The 19341-nt window shown below is 31.7% G+C and overlaps 1 protein-coding gene across 13 annotated transcripts in view; it reads right to left on the bottom strand.

Annotated features, from left to right (window-relative positions):
• LOC145248297 (kalirin-like) overlaps positions 1-19341 on the bottom strand; it is an 858283-nt gene that overhangs the window by 525294 nt on the left and 313648 nt on the right. For all 13 annotated transcript variants that reach the window (XM_080110176.1, XM_080110182.1, XM_080110183.1 and 10 more), the window contains one exon: positions 5433-5624. In XM_080110176.1, the coding sequence (XP_079966302.1) occupies positions 5433-5624 (192 nt within the window). The remainder of the gene's footprint in view (positions 1-5432; positions 5625-19341) is intronic.

Here is a 19341-nt window from a genome sequence, read left to right as displayed (position 1 = left end):
AGATGTCAACGGGAAGCATGTTTAGAATCTTTTATAACACTACAGGTAATTTAAACAATGCTATTGTTAATTTAAATAATAAAAAATATGTTCCTTCTCTTTACTACATTTACTGGGCTACTTTTAAATGGGCCACCCTGTATTTTACAGAAAAACAAAAATGTTGGAAGATTTTTTTTTATTATTATTATTTTAAACTGAGAGAATAGATTGCCTATAGAGGCTAGTATGTTTGGTTGGTTGTTTAGGACATATCAACCCTTTTCAGGTTATTTAATGTTGAATCCAGTCATTTTAACAAAAGTTTTTATGCATCAAATCGTTTGCATCTTCAAACATTTATTCATGATGTTTGGTTTGGTTGTTTTGTAAAGGGAAATTTTTGTTTTTGTTTTTGTCTTTGCAGAATACAATTGAGTTTTGGAAAGTGTAAGAAAAAAAAAAAAATAACAAATTTTTGGTGTATTATAGTTTAGGAAACCAGTATTTTCAAACAACCAACTCTGGTAGTACAAGTAAAGTGGGTTAAAGTTAAAAAAATAAATAAATTAGCCAAGACATACGCTTAGAAAAAAAAAAAAATTTTAATAATTGTTTGACATTCGATTTAAAAATGGCTATGTTGTAGTCTGCAGAAAAGCAGTCCATTAATAATGTGAAAACCTTAAACCATTCTCATATATAATCAAATTTTGTTTATTCCATTCATCATCTTCAGTCCTCTCATAATATTCTTCATCATTCAACATATCAAATTCTTTCAGAAAACTGAAGAATGCACTTAGCTTGACTTTCAAATTTTAAGTTTGATAAAGTATTCTTTACACTGGAACAAAATCCACAATCTAAAAGGAATTTGAAAGAGAGTTTAAGGAAGCAAAAGAGTTTTATGAATAACTAGCAGGGCTACCCGGTGTTGCTTGGGGCAAAAATTTAATATATTTCTATAAAAACCTCTATCTCTCTAGCTATTACTATCTTTTTCTCTGTTTCTCTCTCACCCATTTCCCCCTCCCTAACCTCCTCTTTTTTGTCTGAAAAGCCTGTTCCTCTGGCTGGACATGCACTTTTCCCTTATATAATAGATTTGTTGACAAGTAAGCTAGCATTTTCTTTCCAATTTAGTAAATAAAATTGCTAAAAATCCCACCCATTTGACAAAAATAATTTGAAAACTATGTTCTATTTCACTTTATCAATGAGAATTGCAAATAGGAATAATCTGAATAGAAAACTCTTTCTTTAAATGAAAGATCGACATTTGTTGGAATCATCAAACAGAAATGAGTAAATCAAATTATTGTCAGGGTCAAAGTAGGGCATACTTGATATTAGAGATTTTAGATGCTGCAATTGATTAATGAGGAAAACTTCCGTGATTTGTGTTACACATATTTGCACAATGTTTATATGTGTGCAAGCATATGGATGTATGTGTGTGTGTGTGTGTGTGTGTGTGTGTGTGTGTGTGTGTGTACATATATATGTACACATACATGTATATCCTCTCACTCACACACACACACACACACAAATATACATATGTCTGATGACAACCCCATTGCTAAACACTTTATTAGCCAATGTATTTGTACCTGCTCCCAATGTCAAAAACTTTCAGTAGACAACACATCCATTTTTGAGCATACCACTAATAAGCATAAACTTTATATACTAGAAACATTACTAATTAAAAGAAACATTACTAATTAAATCAAAGAAACCAAATACTAACAAAATTAATTCCAATAACAGCAATATTCTTAAAGTCCTTTAAAAGTGACATAGAACCCATGAAGGGTTTTACTATATAGGTACAACCAAATTAATATACAACTAATTGCTGCTGAATTCAAGCAATCGCCTGGGTCCCTTAGCAGAAAATATCGTAGGTCCATGCCTAAAGAGATATTTACAAAAAATAAACTAGATTTTTTTTTTTAAATATTATCTCTTGAGCCTAAAAGTGGCATACTCGGTTAAAAAAGAAAAAAGGAAAAAAAAAAGAAAAAAAGAATAAAAAGAAAAAAAGAATAAAAAGAAAAAAAGAATAAAAAGAAAAAAGAAAAAAAAGAAAAAAGAAAAAAAAGAAAAAAGAAAAAAAAGAAAAAATGGCTATCTTCCTCTTCAGTCACTGTGTTTACAAAAATTTTGTGCAGAGTTACCAGCTGTAAAATGAAATTTTTTTTTTGTTTTTTTTTTTCTATTTTCAAATTGTATTTTTTAACATTAACGCACACAAAAAGGTGGGTTACCAATTACTTCGTTCATTTTCTTGGTAAACACAGGGTGACTAAACTTGAAGATAATTAAAGAAAAAAATAATTGTCTCAGCTCTTAAGGATTTCATATATATAATTTATTTCCACAGCCAAACAATATCGCAACTCACAAGAGCCATGACAGCCAACAAACCGGAAGTCCAAGACTCGAGTTTCGCCCTCATTTGGGCTCATCAGTAAGACATATCCAAACTCGGAATTCGAAACCCGAGGCTCTTGCATGCAACTGGGCAAAACTCGAGTCTTGGACTTCCGGTTTGTTGGCTGTCATGGCTCTTGTGAGCTGTGACGTTGTTTGGCTGTGGTTATAATTATATAATTTCTCACATTCTGAAAATTATATATACTTATGTTTCTATTTACTGTGTTTAATTTCTACAAAGATTTTCTACTTTTATGTTATGTAGATTTGTTATTGCACGAAAATAATTAAAATTTTAAAGAAAAAAATCACTTGTCCGAACATTATTGTATTTTTTTTTTTTTTCCAGGCATAACAGATAATTTTTAAAAAGTCAAGTTGATCTTTTGTAAGCATCTTTTTAGGTATGGACTTATATTTTTCGCAAACAGACTCAGGAGATTACCTGCTTGAATAGCGAATACTCATCAGCAATTAGTTTACATATTTTGCAAAACCGAACCTATTAATTAATAACGTGATTTACTCATGAAAAAAATGAACTATAATATAAATAAATGAACAAAAAATCTTTAATATTAATCATCCCTGAAGATCTGGACTGACAGATTTGTAAATACTCAGGTCAAAAGTGACTATGACAGTTACATCAGCCAGTTCTTGACAGAAACAAGAAAACTAATCAGAAAATTGGAAAGAATCGGAACCAAAATATGTAGATAGGAATTAATAAAATATGCTTGAAGGAAAGGATGCTGGCTAAATTTATAATAATAATAATAATAATAATAATAATAATAATAATAATAATAATTAAAAAATTAGACTCATTATTTAAAATAAGAAATTTAGGACCCCAAATCTTATAGTAAAAAAACAACTCCTCTCAACCCATAAAACATTAGAAAGCACCAATGTATTTTTTAATAATTTTAAATGCCTTTTGGGGGACAACTTCCATAATATTAAATCTAATAGTTACATTGGTTTTACGACTATCACCCTATCTCACTATGCACCTTGTGAACTCTAGCTCAATTTACTACCATCTACAAAAACATACCTGCCTCCCGTATGAAACCAGTTACAACATTTTAAAATGTTTAACACAACACAATTTATTCTGTGACACTAATTTTGGTGTCCTGGAATTTAAATTGTTAATGCCTCTTCTGGAACTGCACTGGTTTATTATTTTTACATTCTAAGATGTTGTTTAGAATTCTCTTTTCTTCAACTTTTTTGTTGTTGATTTTTGTAACCTGAAGATAATTTGACAAAGAATCGAAAACGTCTGTGATACATATGAAGCATACACTAATATTTCTGATTCAAACATAAAAAAGATAAAAAATTTGAAAAAATAAAAAAAGGTATTATTAAGCAGGAGAATTCTTTTATATTTAGCAATGTTTGCTTAAATGAAAGAATGTTTCCTAAATGCACACAATATTATATATATATATATATATATATATATATATATAATTAGAATAAAATAATTTGAAACTATGAGTATTATCAAATATACCTTGAACTGAATGTTGAAATGAATGCTCAATATTCTAGATAGAGCATTTCTAGACGAAGACTAGATGATAATGGATAAAAAATTTACATTATTGCTTCATCAAAAGTGCATAAAAAAAAGGGAGACAATGGAGGTTATTCCTTATTCCATGAAGTTTCAAAAATTTATACTTTTCTCATCAAAGTAAGTAAATAGTCCCGTAGTGTAAAAAAAAAAAAAAAAAAATTCTGGAACATTATAAGAATTGAAACCTTAGAAATTGAGGTTTTGGAATCTGGTTGCAGAAATGGGAAAGAAAGTTGAATTAATGATGACTAAATAAAATCCAATAGTAAATCCGGTCTGTAATTTTGTAGACAATATAAAAGTTGAAAATTTTTAAATTGCGATTTTGAAACCCGAACACACACATATATTATTTATGTGTTTGTATACATTCATCACATAAATGATAAACTACAGTTTCATGTTATCACCAATCATCCGCCATCTGTCTATATGGACTCAATTCATCATATTTCCATAAAATCACAGAAAAATTGTTCAGCTCAGTACATTTTATGATACAGTTTTAATTAATAAAGCTCTATTCAATAGGATATTGATCTTGCAGTTTTTCTAAGATACGTCGTCCTTATTCGGTTTTATTTCAACTGAATTGGTTTTCTTGTACTTCTGTCACACATACACAGATGTGTGCGTGTGGGAATGCTCTCCAACATGGCAACATTTATAGACATTTAATTCCCTTTCCCTTTAACTCCTGTGTTAATTGCTGGTAGCCTGCAGGAAAGATGCTAACCTACAAAGCCAAGGATGACTGTGACTGGGTTAAATTCTCTCAAACAACAGTAATTATCACTTCCTACACTGATGATTGCATAAGCACAAAATACTAGTGGTTGTAGGTATAAAAATAATATTTATTTGAAAAAATATTATAGCTATGTGTGTGAATATACATATTTTATGTGGAAATAGGGTTCTTCAATTATATTTCACCTTTTATTTATACCAATCCTTTAATTTATGAAGCTTGATGTTTATTACAGATCATATAAAAAATAAATGACAAGATTGCATAACAAAAGTAAAAAAAAAAATAGGTAATTGAAATTTATCTCCCAATTTTTTGATTTTGTAATCATGCTCATATGCATTTATTTTCTTTTAATGGATTAATAAGTGCTTTTTCTTCTGATGAGTTAAGAACAAAATAGATTCATTGATTGATATAATAATTAAATGAATGATTTCGTGATACGAAACAGGTGCTGTCAAGAATTGTGCATGTCAATATACTGAAAGGAATAAATGATAAGATGGTCAACATTTTGAAATTTGGAATATATACTTTTAATTTGTTTATGTATATATATATATATATATATATATATATATGTGAAAGAAAGAAAAAAATATACATACATACATACACACACCTATGCATTCTAAAATTAATCAAAGAAGTACTGACCTCATGAACATGTGTATAGAATGACACTGTCATGTCCAGGATGGCCCTCCTCCTCTCCAAAGCTGTGATGAAGTCATGCATACGTTCTTCAAGTTCTTGCGCTTCACTGTAGATCTCTTTTGGATCACACTCACCAGTCTGCGCCAATTCATCAGCAGCAGCTAATAGCTTGTCAGCATTCGTAATGGTATTCTGAAAGAAATCAGCAAAAAGAAACGCACACTTTGAAACAACTATTTACGCACAAAAGTTTCAAGAAAATAGTCATACATCAGAGGAAAAATTAACGTATGAAATTCATATTGGTAAAAGACATTTCTTACTTTATGACAACTTTTTTTTTTTTAGACACAAAATGTTTCAAATAGGTTGGACATTTTATATTTCAAAACATAAAATTGTGGATGGGCTTTCAGATTATAAAAAAAAAAAATTGGAGAGATTAAAAAAATGTCCATTTGTTTGAAAGCATGAAATATCTTGGAAGAGAATAAGAATAAAAATTATAGAGAAAATCATTGAAAAGCAAAACATCTCAAAGAATCAGCGCTAATTTTAGTTGACAATGGCCTCCTAAGTAGACCTAATAAAATAAGTAAGACCGGATAATAAATAGATTTTAACACCAGTAAGAAAATTGTAATAGTTTTAGCAGTTGATTTCTGAGAGTGATCCAACACATGCCAACAAATAAAATGGGTACGAAACTGAACATGGTGATTATAAGAGTTGAGAAATAAGCTGAAATAAAAAAAAAATCTGAGTATTTAAAAAAAAAAAAAAAAAAAAAAATCTTTGACATGCACTAACTTCTTACTACCCACTATTTTCTAGTGTTTTTTTTTTTTTTAATTTTGTAGGTAAGACAAAGCTTTGTGCCAAATCTTGCTATAGATCAGGGTTTCCCAAACTACAGGACTCTATGGAGCCCCCAAGCAGAGCAAAGGTTTTTAATGGTGCACTGACAAGAAAATTTCTAAAATAAATATGAAAAACATTAATTTCAAATTTTAACACTAACTAATGATTTTTGAGTCGCTTATTTTTCATTGGTTATTCCTGTTTGTGATTTTACTATATTTTTGTTTACAACCATTTTTTGTTTTTGATTAATCAAAAATTGTTGCATTTTTTTCTTTATTTTTTATTTTATTTTTCATGAACCATCCTGAAACTCTTTACACTTGTAGTTATGTATCATATTTCTTTCCGGTAAAAAAACATTAATAATTAAATGTCTGCAACCATTTAATTTTTTTCATATAAAGCATTTGCTCCTCTTTAAGAAAGGGCTTCTGGAGCCCCTCAGCCTCATTCACAGAGCCCCGGGACTCCGTAGAGTACACTTTAGAAACCCTGCTATAGATATACTTGTAGGTACATGTGACAAGTCTTAATGAAAACATAATTCATAGGAAATGGTTGCAACTTTAACATCAGCGATCCGTCAATTACATACGCTTTATATCAACAATTTACACATTTATAAGTAATGCAATCTCAACAAACTTCTGCACCAATTGTAGTCTACTTTTTGGGAGAGGAGATCTTTTATTAATGCAAGAAACAGAAGTTAGCATATACTGTACATGAGCACTGGCGTTGAAAGCCTAGGATGCACGGATTTGATTTTAATGAGTTTCTGGGAAATTTTATGAGATCAGAGAAATTTATATCATGATTGCTGAAATAATATGATAAAAAAAAACTTGAAAATCTAATAAATAGGAAAATAGTCCTTATACGTCATATTTTCTGTAGAAATCAAATAGCAGTATAAATGTCAATTGCCTCCTCCCTTATTGCAGAAGAGACCAGAATTCAAGAATATGCATTTCAAAGAAACGTTGACTCTAAGAAACTACTTTTTATGTGCAAGTGAGAATGGGAATCCTTGTTCACAACGAGCTGAATTTACAGCCATGAAATGCATTTCCACGATCCTCATCACAAAATTTAATTGTTTTGTTGTCATAGCTTGAAATGGTGGAAGAATGAAGAAGAGGAAAAAAAATTAATAAAAGCAAGGGAAAAGCAAATATGTGTGAAAAAAAAAAATAACTTGTATCTTTGAGATGCATGTGTAAGATTTTACTACATTCTTATAGAGTTTATGCATCTCTGATACAGGATGTGTAGCCATCAGCATCTCTACATTCATTGTCCAAGATTTGCTTCCTTATAATTCACAACATCATGAGTGGCCATATTTCTTTTGCCGAATATACAACACAGCAAACACGTATGGGATAAGGTAAAACATTTGTATTGTTCCTGCGGTTACCGAAATGATCAATTATTATACTAAACCTGAGTTAATAAATATTTGTTTTTATAAGGGTTTCTTCCTATATATTTTAACTACCAAGGCTACCCGGCATTGTAACATAACTTCTATCCCTCTCTTTCCCTTCCCTCTTACCATCCCCCCTTTCTCACCCATTCTATTCCTCTATCCACACACACACACACACAACTCAAGTCGGCATAAGGAAAATAACTCTGGGGGGGAAAAAAGTTATTTCTTTTTACATAACATTAAAAATTATGTCTTGATAACATTAAATGATATAAATTTGGAACCGAAAATAAGTCTTTTTTTTTTACTTTCAGATATTAATACATCCAATAATGTTATTCCAACTAAAAAAAAAAAAAAAAAAAAAAAAAAACTTTGCGGGGTTTTGTTGTGTATTTTACAAGTTTTAGTTGGAGATATAGACATTTGCTCTTTATAAAACAGATCACACAAAATACATGCTCAAATATTTCTCAGTTTTGGGATTGAGTTATGTATACAAAAATTTCCATGAATTGGCTATTATAAACAAAAGGGAAATATCACCACAACTGATAGAAGAAAAGATGGAGGAAGAAGAAAGAGTAATTTGGATTTTGTCTTTTTTTTTTTTTTTTTTTTTAAATTTAACTAGCTCTGCAAATCCCCCCACCTCCATTCAAACAATCGTACAGATTCTATGAGTGACTTAACGGGTCGCAATTACTCCCACCACCACCTGTTGGATAAAAGAACTTGGAGATTGTGCACACACAAATTCCAGGTTAACAGAGAACAAAGAAAATACCATGTCAACATTTGACACATATGTTGACCTCTGATGAAACGAAGAAAGAATTTGTCAATAAAAGCAAAAAGTTCAACAAAGACAGAGAGAGAGAGAGAGAGAGAGAGAGAGAGAGAGAGAGACGCACAATCGTTACGTCATTAGTCCATCAACTCCCAACTCCACCTTTCACTCTTGCTCGATACATCTGACAGCAACTGTAGGAAAAATAATTTATTAAAAAAAAAAAAAAGTTTTGCAGATAAATCGTTACAGACAGATTACACCACCACCATATCCAATATAAATGTGAAGATGAACTTCAATTTTACACATAGCTAATGGTTGAGGGGATAGATCATACCTTTCTCAATGGTATTAGTACTCACTTCCCTCATTTTGTCCATTAGTCATCACTTTCCATAAGCAATGTTTCAGACAAAGGGGGAAGACATGCTGTTTTCTGAGTCAGAATATATATATATATATATATATATATATATATATATATATATATATATATATATAAGGCTTATTATTATCTAGTTTTAGACTAGTGGTATTTTTTTAAAAACTCTTTTCATCAAGTGGCTTCATGCCTTGTCTGAAGTGATTTCCATTAAAAAAAAAAAAAAGATCCAATAGGTTTTGAACTCTGCTTGTTGATCCAATAACAAAGAGTCAACTTTTTTTTCTTTTTAACTTGTCATCCAAGATGCAAATAAATGTTAGAAGAATATCCTCATTTTGAGTTGATTTCGGTAAAACATTCCCAGACATCAGGGGTAAAGCCACGAATTTGTTTTGAAAGACGAGATAAATACATCCGATCAACAAAAGGCCAAGTTTTAAATAGTTTGACAATTTGTTCGTATCGTCTTTCGTCAACGCCCATCTACTCAATTCTTTATTGCATTTGAAGAACATCTTGAGAGACACTGATTGCAAAAACAAGTAATTGACATCAAATATATTTTTGTACATATATTTTACTACACGACATTCAGCTGAACAGATTAATGACCAATTAAAAACAATCTAATAAAACGGAGACTAATTTATTACTGAATCCAGTCAAGATGTATTAGAGGCTTGAAAAATGTGAAAACCAGGTGTGTGTGTGTGTGTGTGTGTTCATTGCAAAAGACTGACTCAAACAAAACGCATTTCTTAATGCAAAATTACATAAGCACAGTATCTGTAGAAGTTACAGAATAACTATATAATAGATTACACGTGTCCGTTTCAAGTAACAATTTCTAGCTACACTGAAGAGCTATGATACGGCGAAACAGCCGTCTGCGAATGAACTGATAGATTTACTCCCTGCCCATCGTTGAAGACAAGATCACTGGCTCAAACTCGCTATCACAATTCAGGCAGTTCAGTGTGCAACAATAAGTAAATATAGTAAAATTATTTTCAATTTCAACTTGTGATTGAACTCGTTTACTTTTGGGGGGTTTATTCTGACAAAATTTGCATGTAAACAAAATTTAATGCAAGCTGAAGATCTGTGGGACACAACACACACACATTTTACTTTCCCATCCTGTCTTATTTTTTTTTTATTTATTTACTTAAACATTTTTTTTTATTTCACTTTATAAATCTCTTTAGTTAATAACAACTATTAATCAACATAACATTTAACAAGTTACGCATATTCTTTCCTAGCTCTGTTTGGATTAAAGATGGCGTCTAATAATTATCCAGAAGTCTTTGTTCTTCTTTGGAACTGTATTTTATGTATCTATATTAATATGAATTGTTTTTTTGTTTTTTTCTGATGTTTCTGGACACAATATTCGGACTTCTGAAGAGTCACATGTATAAAAAAAGTGTGTGTGTGTGTGTGTGTGTGTGTGTGTGGTGTGTGTGGTGTGTGTGGTGTGTGTGTGTGTGTAAACATGTTTCTCCAATTTTATTTATACCAATCCTTTAATTTATGAAGCTCAATGTAATTAGAAAGCATATAACAAATAAATGACAAACAAAAATATATTCCAAAATTCAAATAAAAGTATATGGACATGACTACAAAATTCGAAAATTGACAGAAGTTGCAAATACCTTTTTTTTTTATTACACCATCTTTTTGTTTTTTTTTTTAAATTGATAAGTGCTTTTTCTTCTGATGAGTTGAGGGCAAAATAAATTCATCGATTGATATTATAATTAAATGAATGATTTTGCGCTATGAAACAGGTGCTGTCAAGAATTGTGCATGTCAACTTACTTAAAGGAATAAATGGTAAGATGGTCGAGATCTTGAAATTTGGAATATATACTCTTGTCATTTATATATAAGTTGAGTTTTTTGTCGCACTTACAATGATAATAAAAGCCTACTTTTTCTATCTAAAAATTATTACAACGGATTTCTTAATATATTCAGTCATGGAAACGTGAAACACTAAATAAATTCTTTAAAATCGAACTTTAATTACTTATTCATTTCTTATTGGATGATTGATTTCATTTAACTATTACGCTCAGTTCTATTAATGCATAGTTTCTACATTGTGCATAAATGTGTAGCATTTAGGATGAAAATGTTTTAGCACACAAACATGTATATAAGTTACTTGGAACTTGATATTTAAAGAAGTTGGACCTGTGGAACAAATTTGATTTGATTTTTAGTTGCTAAAGATAACTAACAGGTCATCGAACTTAAAAAAAAAAAAAAGCATCAATCTTACCAGAAGTGGAACAGCTAAACCTGTTACTTCTGTGCAAATATATACAGCAGTTATAGGTTGAACAACGTTATTTTCTGCAATTCATGTATGTATATATATATATATATATATATATATATATATATAATAGGACAACAAGAGGATGAAATGAAGACACAAAATTATATATATCTTGTTGTCCTATTGTATAAGCTCCTATAATTATTGTTGAGCTTGGCATTATCCGGATAAGTCTCCTTTTGTGGAATTGATCTTTATCTTTTCTCTTTTACTTAAAGCTATATATATATATATATATATATATATATATATATATATATATATATATATATATATATGTGTGTGTGTGGGGGGGGTTTGTTTACAGAAAGTTTAATAGGAACTGTGAAAGTAAGTTATTCGACAGCTCCATCCAGAAAACCAGAAAAGATAGTCAATGCAGGCTGCTTTTGCAGGACCAAAAATAAGTGCCCATTGGAGGGAAACTGTAAAGCTGAATACCTTGTTTATGAAGCTACAATAGCAGACCAATCTCTAAGCATACCGGAAAAATATATCAATATGACACAAGGTCCATTTAAACAAAGATAATATGCACAAATGAGCTCTTTTAGAGCTAAAACAATGATAAAAACAGCCTTAGCAATCCGCGTGTGGAAGCTTAAAGAAAAGAGGATAACTTTACCATTAAATGGAGGAAAATCAAACACAAACCCGCATACGACCCAAAATTAAATCAATGCTCACTTTGTAATGTGGAAAAATACCATATCCTACGGTGAATTCATGACCCAGAAATAAGATATTAATATGTAAGGAGTGAATCTTTGAAAAATTGTATACGCAGAAGGAAAGCACTCCTTAAAAACTGGGACAGTAAAAGAGACAAAACCTAAATTTTAAAAAAAAAAAAATAAAAAAAACTTACATTTTTATTTAGCTTTTAAATTCTAAAATTGATTTTAGTTTGTAAAATTGAATTTAAATTATTTTATTTTATAAATTTAAAAAAAAATCGTAATTTGCAATTTATTTCAATTTTAAAACCATAAGGAAAAAATACAATAGTACGGAGGTTAATATAATAGAAAAATCCCCTAGGCTAGATACGTATTCCCCCCACCAAACCTTGAAAGAGTTGAAATTTTTAAATGCATTTCCATATTTATTAAACGTTAACTCGTAATGTGTGTTATATATATATATATATATATATATATATATATATATATATATACACGCACACACTGTTCATGTGTAGACGAAATAGTTCATGAAGTTATAAATATTGTTTTTAAACTAAAGTACTCATTGCTATTTAGCATTCTATTGCTGTATGTATATACTATATAAATTTCTTATTTATACTATAATACAGATGTACCTGTTTTTGAGCACTATCTTATAAGCAATAGGGTTTCATTGGATTAACATTTAGAAATAAATATACGTACTATAATCACACACACACACACATCACACACACACGTGCGCAAATAGTGTTTGGCATTTATGAAAGTAATTTTCTGTAATAACCTAATTTGATCAGCAGTAAAATAGAGTCAACTAGTCAATTCAAAGTCAGTAATATGATTCATCGATGGAAGAATTTTAATCAGCAGAGATTTCAGAGTGGTGCTCCCCCATTCATCCATGAGAGAGAGAGAGAGAGAGAGAGAGAGAGAGAGAGAGAGAGAGAGAGAGAGAGAGAAAGCATGTCTTATTCATTAAAAAATAAATAAATAAAAAGATGTGAAAACCGAAATAGATTGATCCATAAAATACTATCCTTTCTCTGTCCTAAGGAAATGATCCATTATCAAGCAGACATGATCCATTTTTTAGGGATCTTTCTACAGAATCTTCATATGCAGTACATATCGTTTCAATTCGGATTATTTAAACTGCAATTCTCATCTTGGCTGTTATATTCTCCAGAGATATTTTTTGAACATGGGAATCTTTGTCAAACTCAGGAACCAGGACTGAATTTCAAACTGAACTCTTTATTTAATACACAGGTGTACTTTATTTTTATTTTTGTCAGCCATGTAGGTAGAAGTGTTTATTTTATTATTTACCAGAAGATGTACCCGGCGTTGCCCGGTATTAAACATAACGTTAAAAAAAAAAACCGAACTGAAACAGGTGCATGCGAGTATTATGTTTATTTTAAACAGTTCACTTCTTCTAATTAAAAAAAGAAATACTCGATCTGACATCGAAATCAAAGCCTAAAGACAATGAGTCAAGTACGATAACTACTAGCCCAGTTTGCTAAGTTCTTTAAAAAGTATTTTCAAACCTCAGGAAACATTTGATAAAGAAATAAAAATATGATGACTCCCAAGTAACAAATTTTTCAATTTTTACCCCTTAGAAACATTCCTTTTCACCCCCCCCCAGTTTTCAACATTTCTGAATACCCTATATACAAAATTTCAAATCTTCTGCATTTTTCCCACATTTCTGAATACCCTACATACCAAATTTCGCGTCTGTAGATAAAAAAAAACAGTGAGTATATAGGTTAAGAAGTGTCCTTACACACGCACCCATTCTCACTTTTATAGATGAATAGACTAATTGAATAATTTGGTACAAAACAAAACTTAAAACAAAATGTAAGTAAAGTTTACACACCATACTATTCGTTTTTTTTAATCAGATTTTCATGTTAAATTCAATTTTTTGTTTATCAAATTGTTAGGTGGAAGAATAGTTAACAATGGCTTTCTGCATAATGTTATTATTTCAGCATTATCTGTATGTAAACTATAGAAGCATCAAAAAATTCTAAGGCAATACCGGATTTTCTTTTTTTTTTTACATAGGCATCACCACTTATCAAGGTCAAGAGGCCACTCGAGGATAAGGGTTAAAGAGTGTACAGAAGAAATTGGACAATATAGTAATCGTTAATAATGAAAATTTGGTACATTTGTTAACTTATATGGAACGGCTCATCAAAAACTTGTTTACGTTAGACTTGAAGACAACCATATTATAATCAGCTGGAAAACTAAAGACAATTCCATAGGCATACAGTTCTAATAAAGAACCTTTGCTCATGGAATCTATGTTTAGGTTTAGGTACAGATAAAGAGTGGGGGAAATTATTGATAGTGATTTCTGCTAGACGGGTGTTTCTTGTGAAAGTTTGGCGAGGGAGAGGTGGGGGATCATAGATTGGAGCTCAGCCGAGCACTTGCCATGAAAATAACGATAAAGCAGAGACAAACTCGCAACATTTCTTCTGTGAGAAAAGTTGCAGGGAAGAGAAAAGGACATTCCCTACGAGGCTACGAAGTCTATTTTGAACTCTATCAAGGCAGGATAAATCCTTTCTAGCAGCTCCTGCCCAGATGTGGCAACAGTACTCCATCCTTGGACGTACCTGGCTCTTATATAGATAGAGAATTGCATCAGCAGTGAGATATCTACTGGATCGATAGAAGGATCCCACCATTTTTCCAGCGGCCTTTGCAACAGATTTAATGTATGTGTTCCACTTAAGATGAGGAGTAAAAGTCAAGCCCAGAAGCTTGTCAAAACATGAGGCCTGACCAAGAAGATTGCCATCCATTTCAATTGATGACAGATAGGAATCAGAGCGTTGATGATGTAAAAATAAAAGCTTGGTTTTAGATGCATTAAAAATAATCAGCCACCTCTTTCCCCATTGTACCACATGCTCAAGATCAGAGGAGAGAGAATCAGAGAGAACTTGGTCGTTTATGGTCTTAGATGTGCTACCATAGATAGTAGTGTCATCAGCATAAATGTCTACGAATAATGTAAGGATGTGATTTGAAAGATCATTAATGTAGATCAGGAAGAGAGTTGGGACCCCTGAGGGACTCCAGCAATAATACTGAGAGCTTCTGATTTCTGCCCATCAACCACTACTCTTATGAACCTATCAGAGAGAAATGATTTAATAATTGAGAAGACATTTCCAGCTATACCGTAGCTGGAGATCTTGTGAAGTAAATCTTTATGCCATACTCTATCAAAGGCCTTTGATATGTCAAGAGCAATTGCTCTAGAAAGGAAGCCTCCGTCAAGAGATTCGCTAATCCTATGAGATATAACTGTAAGTACATTTGCTGTAGATCTAGCAGAACGGAAACAATATTGAGTGTCACTAAGAAGGTTATTTTTGCTAAGATGGTTGATTACTTCTCTATTTAACAGATTCCAGCAACTTACTCATGATGCACATGTACTGAGAGGGAGATGAGCAATGACCTGAATTCTTAAATACAGGACATACTGATGAGATTTTCCAGGATGGTGGGAAGCAATTCTCCTTAAGACAACGTTTAAACAGTTTTGTAAGAGTTCTGGTTGAAGTTTTTTGAGTACTATAATTGGAATACCGTCAGGGCCGGTTGCTTTACTGGAATCAAGGTTTTTAATTAGCTTGGCAACATCACGTACAGATATTTGTATATCACATAGCGTGTTTTCTGATACAGGAGGAAATATTGGAGGTTGGCGGCCTTGGTCGCAAAGAGTAGAATTAGCTGCAAAGTTCTTGGCAAAGAGTTTGGCTTTGTCTGTTTGCTGACAGTCCTGAAAGCAGCTTTAGTCTCAGTACATCTATTACGTTGGAAGCAATGGAAAAAGTGATTTCTATGCGCAATGGCAGCAGCACATTCTGGAGCGAACCACAGCTGGCTGTTAGGTTTTTGCTGGAATTTTTAGTTTAATAAAAAAATTAAAAAAAAAAAAAAAAAAAATTTATTCTGAAGACTACATATCACTTAAATTAAAATGGACACTGGATGAGTCCCTTAAAAACACCACCCCACCCCACCCCACCCAGGAGTTGTGGGAGGATGCTACATTATTTTATGCAGCATGTCTTGAGCAAGAATAGCCTGATGGCACCCACCCCTCTCCAGACTTTAAAGCACAAACAACACCTGGTATTACCAAATGGTCACCCATTTTAGTACTGACCAGGCTTAACATTGCTTAACAATCTAATGGGAACTGGTGGGTCAGCGTGATTATGCTGTATATATGGTTTACACTAGATGTGGTTAAATTCTAGCAAACCTGTTTCAACATTTATGAAAGAATATAACAGGAATTATTCAAAGTCTCAACGCTTTAAAGATGAGCTATGCATAATTAATGGGTGAGATGTTTTATCGTTCGATTATCATTTGCCATCAAGATGTCAGAAAATCAATCATGTATTTGTACCGAAAAAACTTGATGAAAAAAAAAAAACAACAAAAAAAGAAAAACTATCAAAAATGTAATTTTGCAATTAGCTAATCGATTTTGTTCTTAAAAGGTGGGATTTAAATATTAAAAAAAAAAAATCAATTACAAAAAAATCCGAGTGATTTAATTGATCAGTCAAACATCGTTGCAGATTTTAAGATTATTTTATCTTGGTGTGAATCTATGTTCTTTCACTGACCTCCCATTTTCCATTTCCAGGCTGATGGTACAACTCAAATCTCAAGTTCATTCATTGAATAAACCTGATGTTCAAACATGTATTCTGTCAGATTTTAGTTTCAAAACCAATTTCTAATTATTACTAGATGCATGCGTACATTTGAAATTTATCAATCCTGAATTTTGTTTTCGTGCAACCAAAATATCTCCATACATTCTACCTAATCAGCTTACCATTATTCCACCTTATGTCTGTTACTGTAACTTTATACACGTTTTCACACAGAAACCCAACACGTTGTAGCAGAGTACATTGCAAGGAGCATAAAACAAGTAATAACTTGACTTTTTTTTTTTTTTTTTTTAATAACGGCATTTATTTCCGAACTCTCCCGCTACGCGCAACTTCTCATTATTGATGTACCGTCACCCATATATCTCACATGATCGTGATCCTTTTCTTTGACCTTGCGAACGTCCCGAACATACTCTCTTCTTTGCATAGGCTTTTTCACTTACAGTGACGTCATTTTGCATTTTGAATGTATTGTGGATCGGTGCTCTGTTAAATTACTCCTTTTTTCTCTTATCCCCCATCCCCACTGCATATTCTTTTGTACAGATACCATTGTCCATTGCAAACAGAATCATTTGAGATTTAACTTATTGCATTTGCATCTGAATATACCTGCTTCCTTTATAGTAATTCTATGAGATTCAAAATAAATAAATAAAATAAACTGTCAGGTATATTTTACAGTAGACAACAAACCCCCAAACAAGTGTTAAAGAAACAAATATATAACAAATAAATGTTACCAAAGGTAAAATAAGGTACTCTTCTGTCTACCTGGATATTTTTTGTGTATTTTAATTTATTTTTAAGTGCTTAAGTTTGAAATGCAAGTAGTGCTGAGCACTTACGTTGGGGAAAAAAAAAAAAAAAAAATGGCAAACAGAAGGCTCTTACCATTGGAATCCCAAGAACCACTCAAAACTCGAGGGGGGGGGGGGATATATTTAAAAAAAAAAAAAAAAAAAACTGGTAGTAACCCATCCAATAAATATCACCATTGAATTTATTGAGTGAATTCCTTTCAGTATTGTGTTTTTACCAGTGTCAACTAAGAGAAGAATCCTAAGGTGTGTGTACAAATTGTGATGATGCATTGAATTGAGGATATGAGTTGCATGGGCAGAAATGATATGAGAATGAAACGATGTGTAAAGCAAGTCTTTTAGTTCTGATAATCTGAGAGGAAGAATAAACATGATCATTCCCTCTAACACTTATTGTTGGCATTTTTTTTTTTTTTTGGTTTCATTTAGCTCCTTACATCAAACGGCTTCATGCCTTGTCTGGAGAGATTTCCATAATTTATATATATATATATATATATATATATATATATATATATATATATATATATATATATATATTACAAGGGGATGGGGGGGGTCACCACTCATCAACACCTATCAAGGCCACTCGAGGATAAAAGTTAATGAATGTAAGGTGGTAGTGAAGTAATCGTTGGATGGAATTTGATTATTTATGAGGACGACTGAACAGGAATTTGTTTACATTAGATTTGAAGGCTACCATGTTGTATTTAGCAGGAAAGCATGCCAACGGAACAGTGTTCCAAAGGTGAGCAGTTCTGGGAAAGAAGCTTTGTTCATCACTCCAAACAAAGACTTTACTCGTTATAAACCATACTTGGTGTATGATTACTATTTCCTATTAATTTCAATATTATGTGACCAATAGTTTATGAGTTTATTAGTTATTTACACGCAGACAGGCACACATTTACTGTTTTTATTTTATATATATATACGGCATTATCACGTTGACACACCGGTCCCCGCTGGATCACCAAAGTTAAGCAACATTAAACCTGGTCAGCACTAAATGGGTGACCATATGGGACTTTCAGGTGCTGTATGTGTTCTCCGCTTATCTTGGTCGTCCTGGTCTTCTCCTTGCCACTGGACTCAAGCAGTGCCAATTCAGGAGAGGTGGTTGGAGATTGCGCAACCCTTGCCTCACAATTACATGTGCTACTGCCCCTAAGGAGTATCCTTTGTCTTTCAAGATTGAACGGAAGCATGAGGGATATATATATATATATATATATATATATATATATATATATATATATATACTAGCAGAGCGACCAACGTTTCTCAGGATTTAAAGAGGATCAACAAATGTTCCACGCTTCTAATACTTTTATTGTCATCGAAATCGGTGAAATCGCTTATTTGTCAATCAAATGAATTGATTGATTGCTCTAGTCAGAAACACACTGCTGTGCACTGGAAAGAAGTTTCACATGCCTCCCTGTAGTGACTTAGTCCAAAATTCATTGTAGTCTACATTGCACTGTAGAGAACCTACTGTTGATTTTATGAAATTATTTTTAATTTTATATAATGACTTGAATTAAGTTTAAAATGCAAACGTCAAGTACCATGATGCAATTATACTCTAAACAGAAGCATTCATTTTGAACATGCCTCTGTCTTATCAAAGAACCTACTGTTGATTTTAAAAGCCGAGCCATTCTGATTGTGTGATTATAAAACTTCTTGAATGCAATGTTGGGAGGCTGCAAAAAAGTGTTAACTTTGAACAAAATTGGACTGTTTCTTTTTTAATCAAATTTCTTTGATTAAAGATGTTTTATACTTAGAGGTATTCCGATACAAAAT

Source organism: Euprymna scolopes, chromosome 26, assembly GCF_053919585.1.
Source record: "Euprymna scolopes isolate OS-2025 chromosome 26, ASM5391958v1, whole genome shotgun sequence".
Lineage (NCBI taxonomy): Eukaryota > Metazoa > Mollusca > Cephalopoda > Sepiida > Sepiolidae > Euprymna > Euprymna scolopes.
Note: the sequence above shows the minus strand (reverse complement) of the source record. Positions and strands in the feature narration are given on the sequence as shown.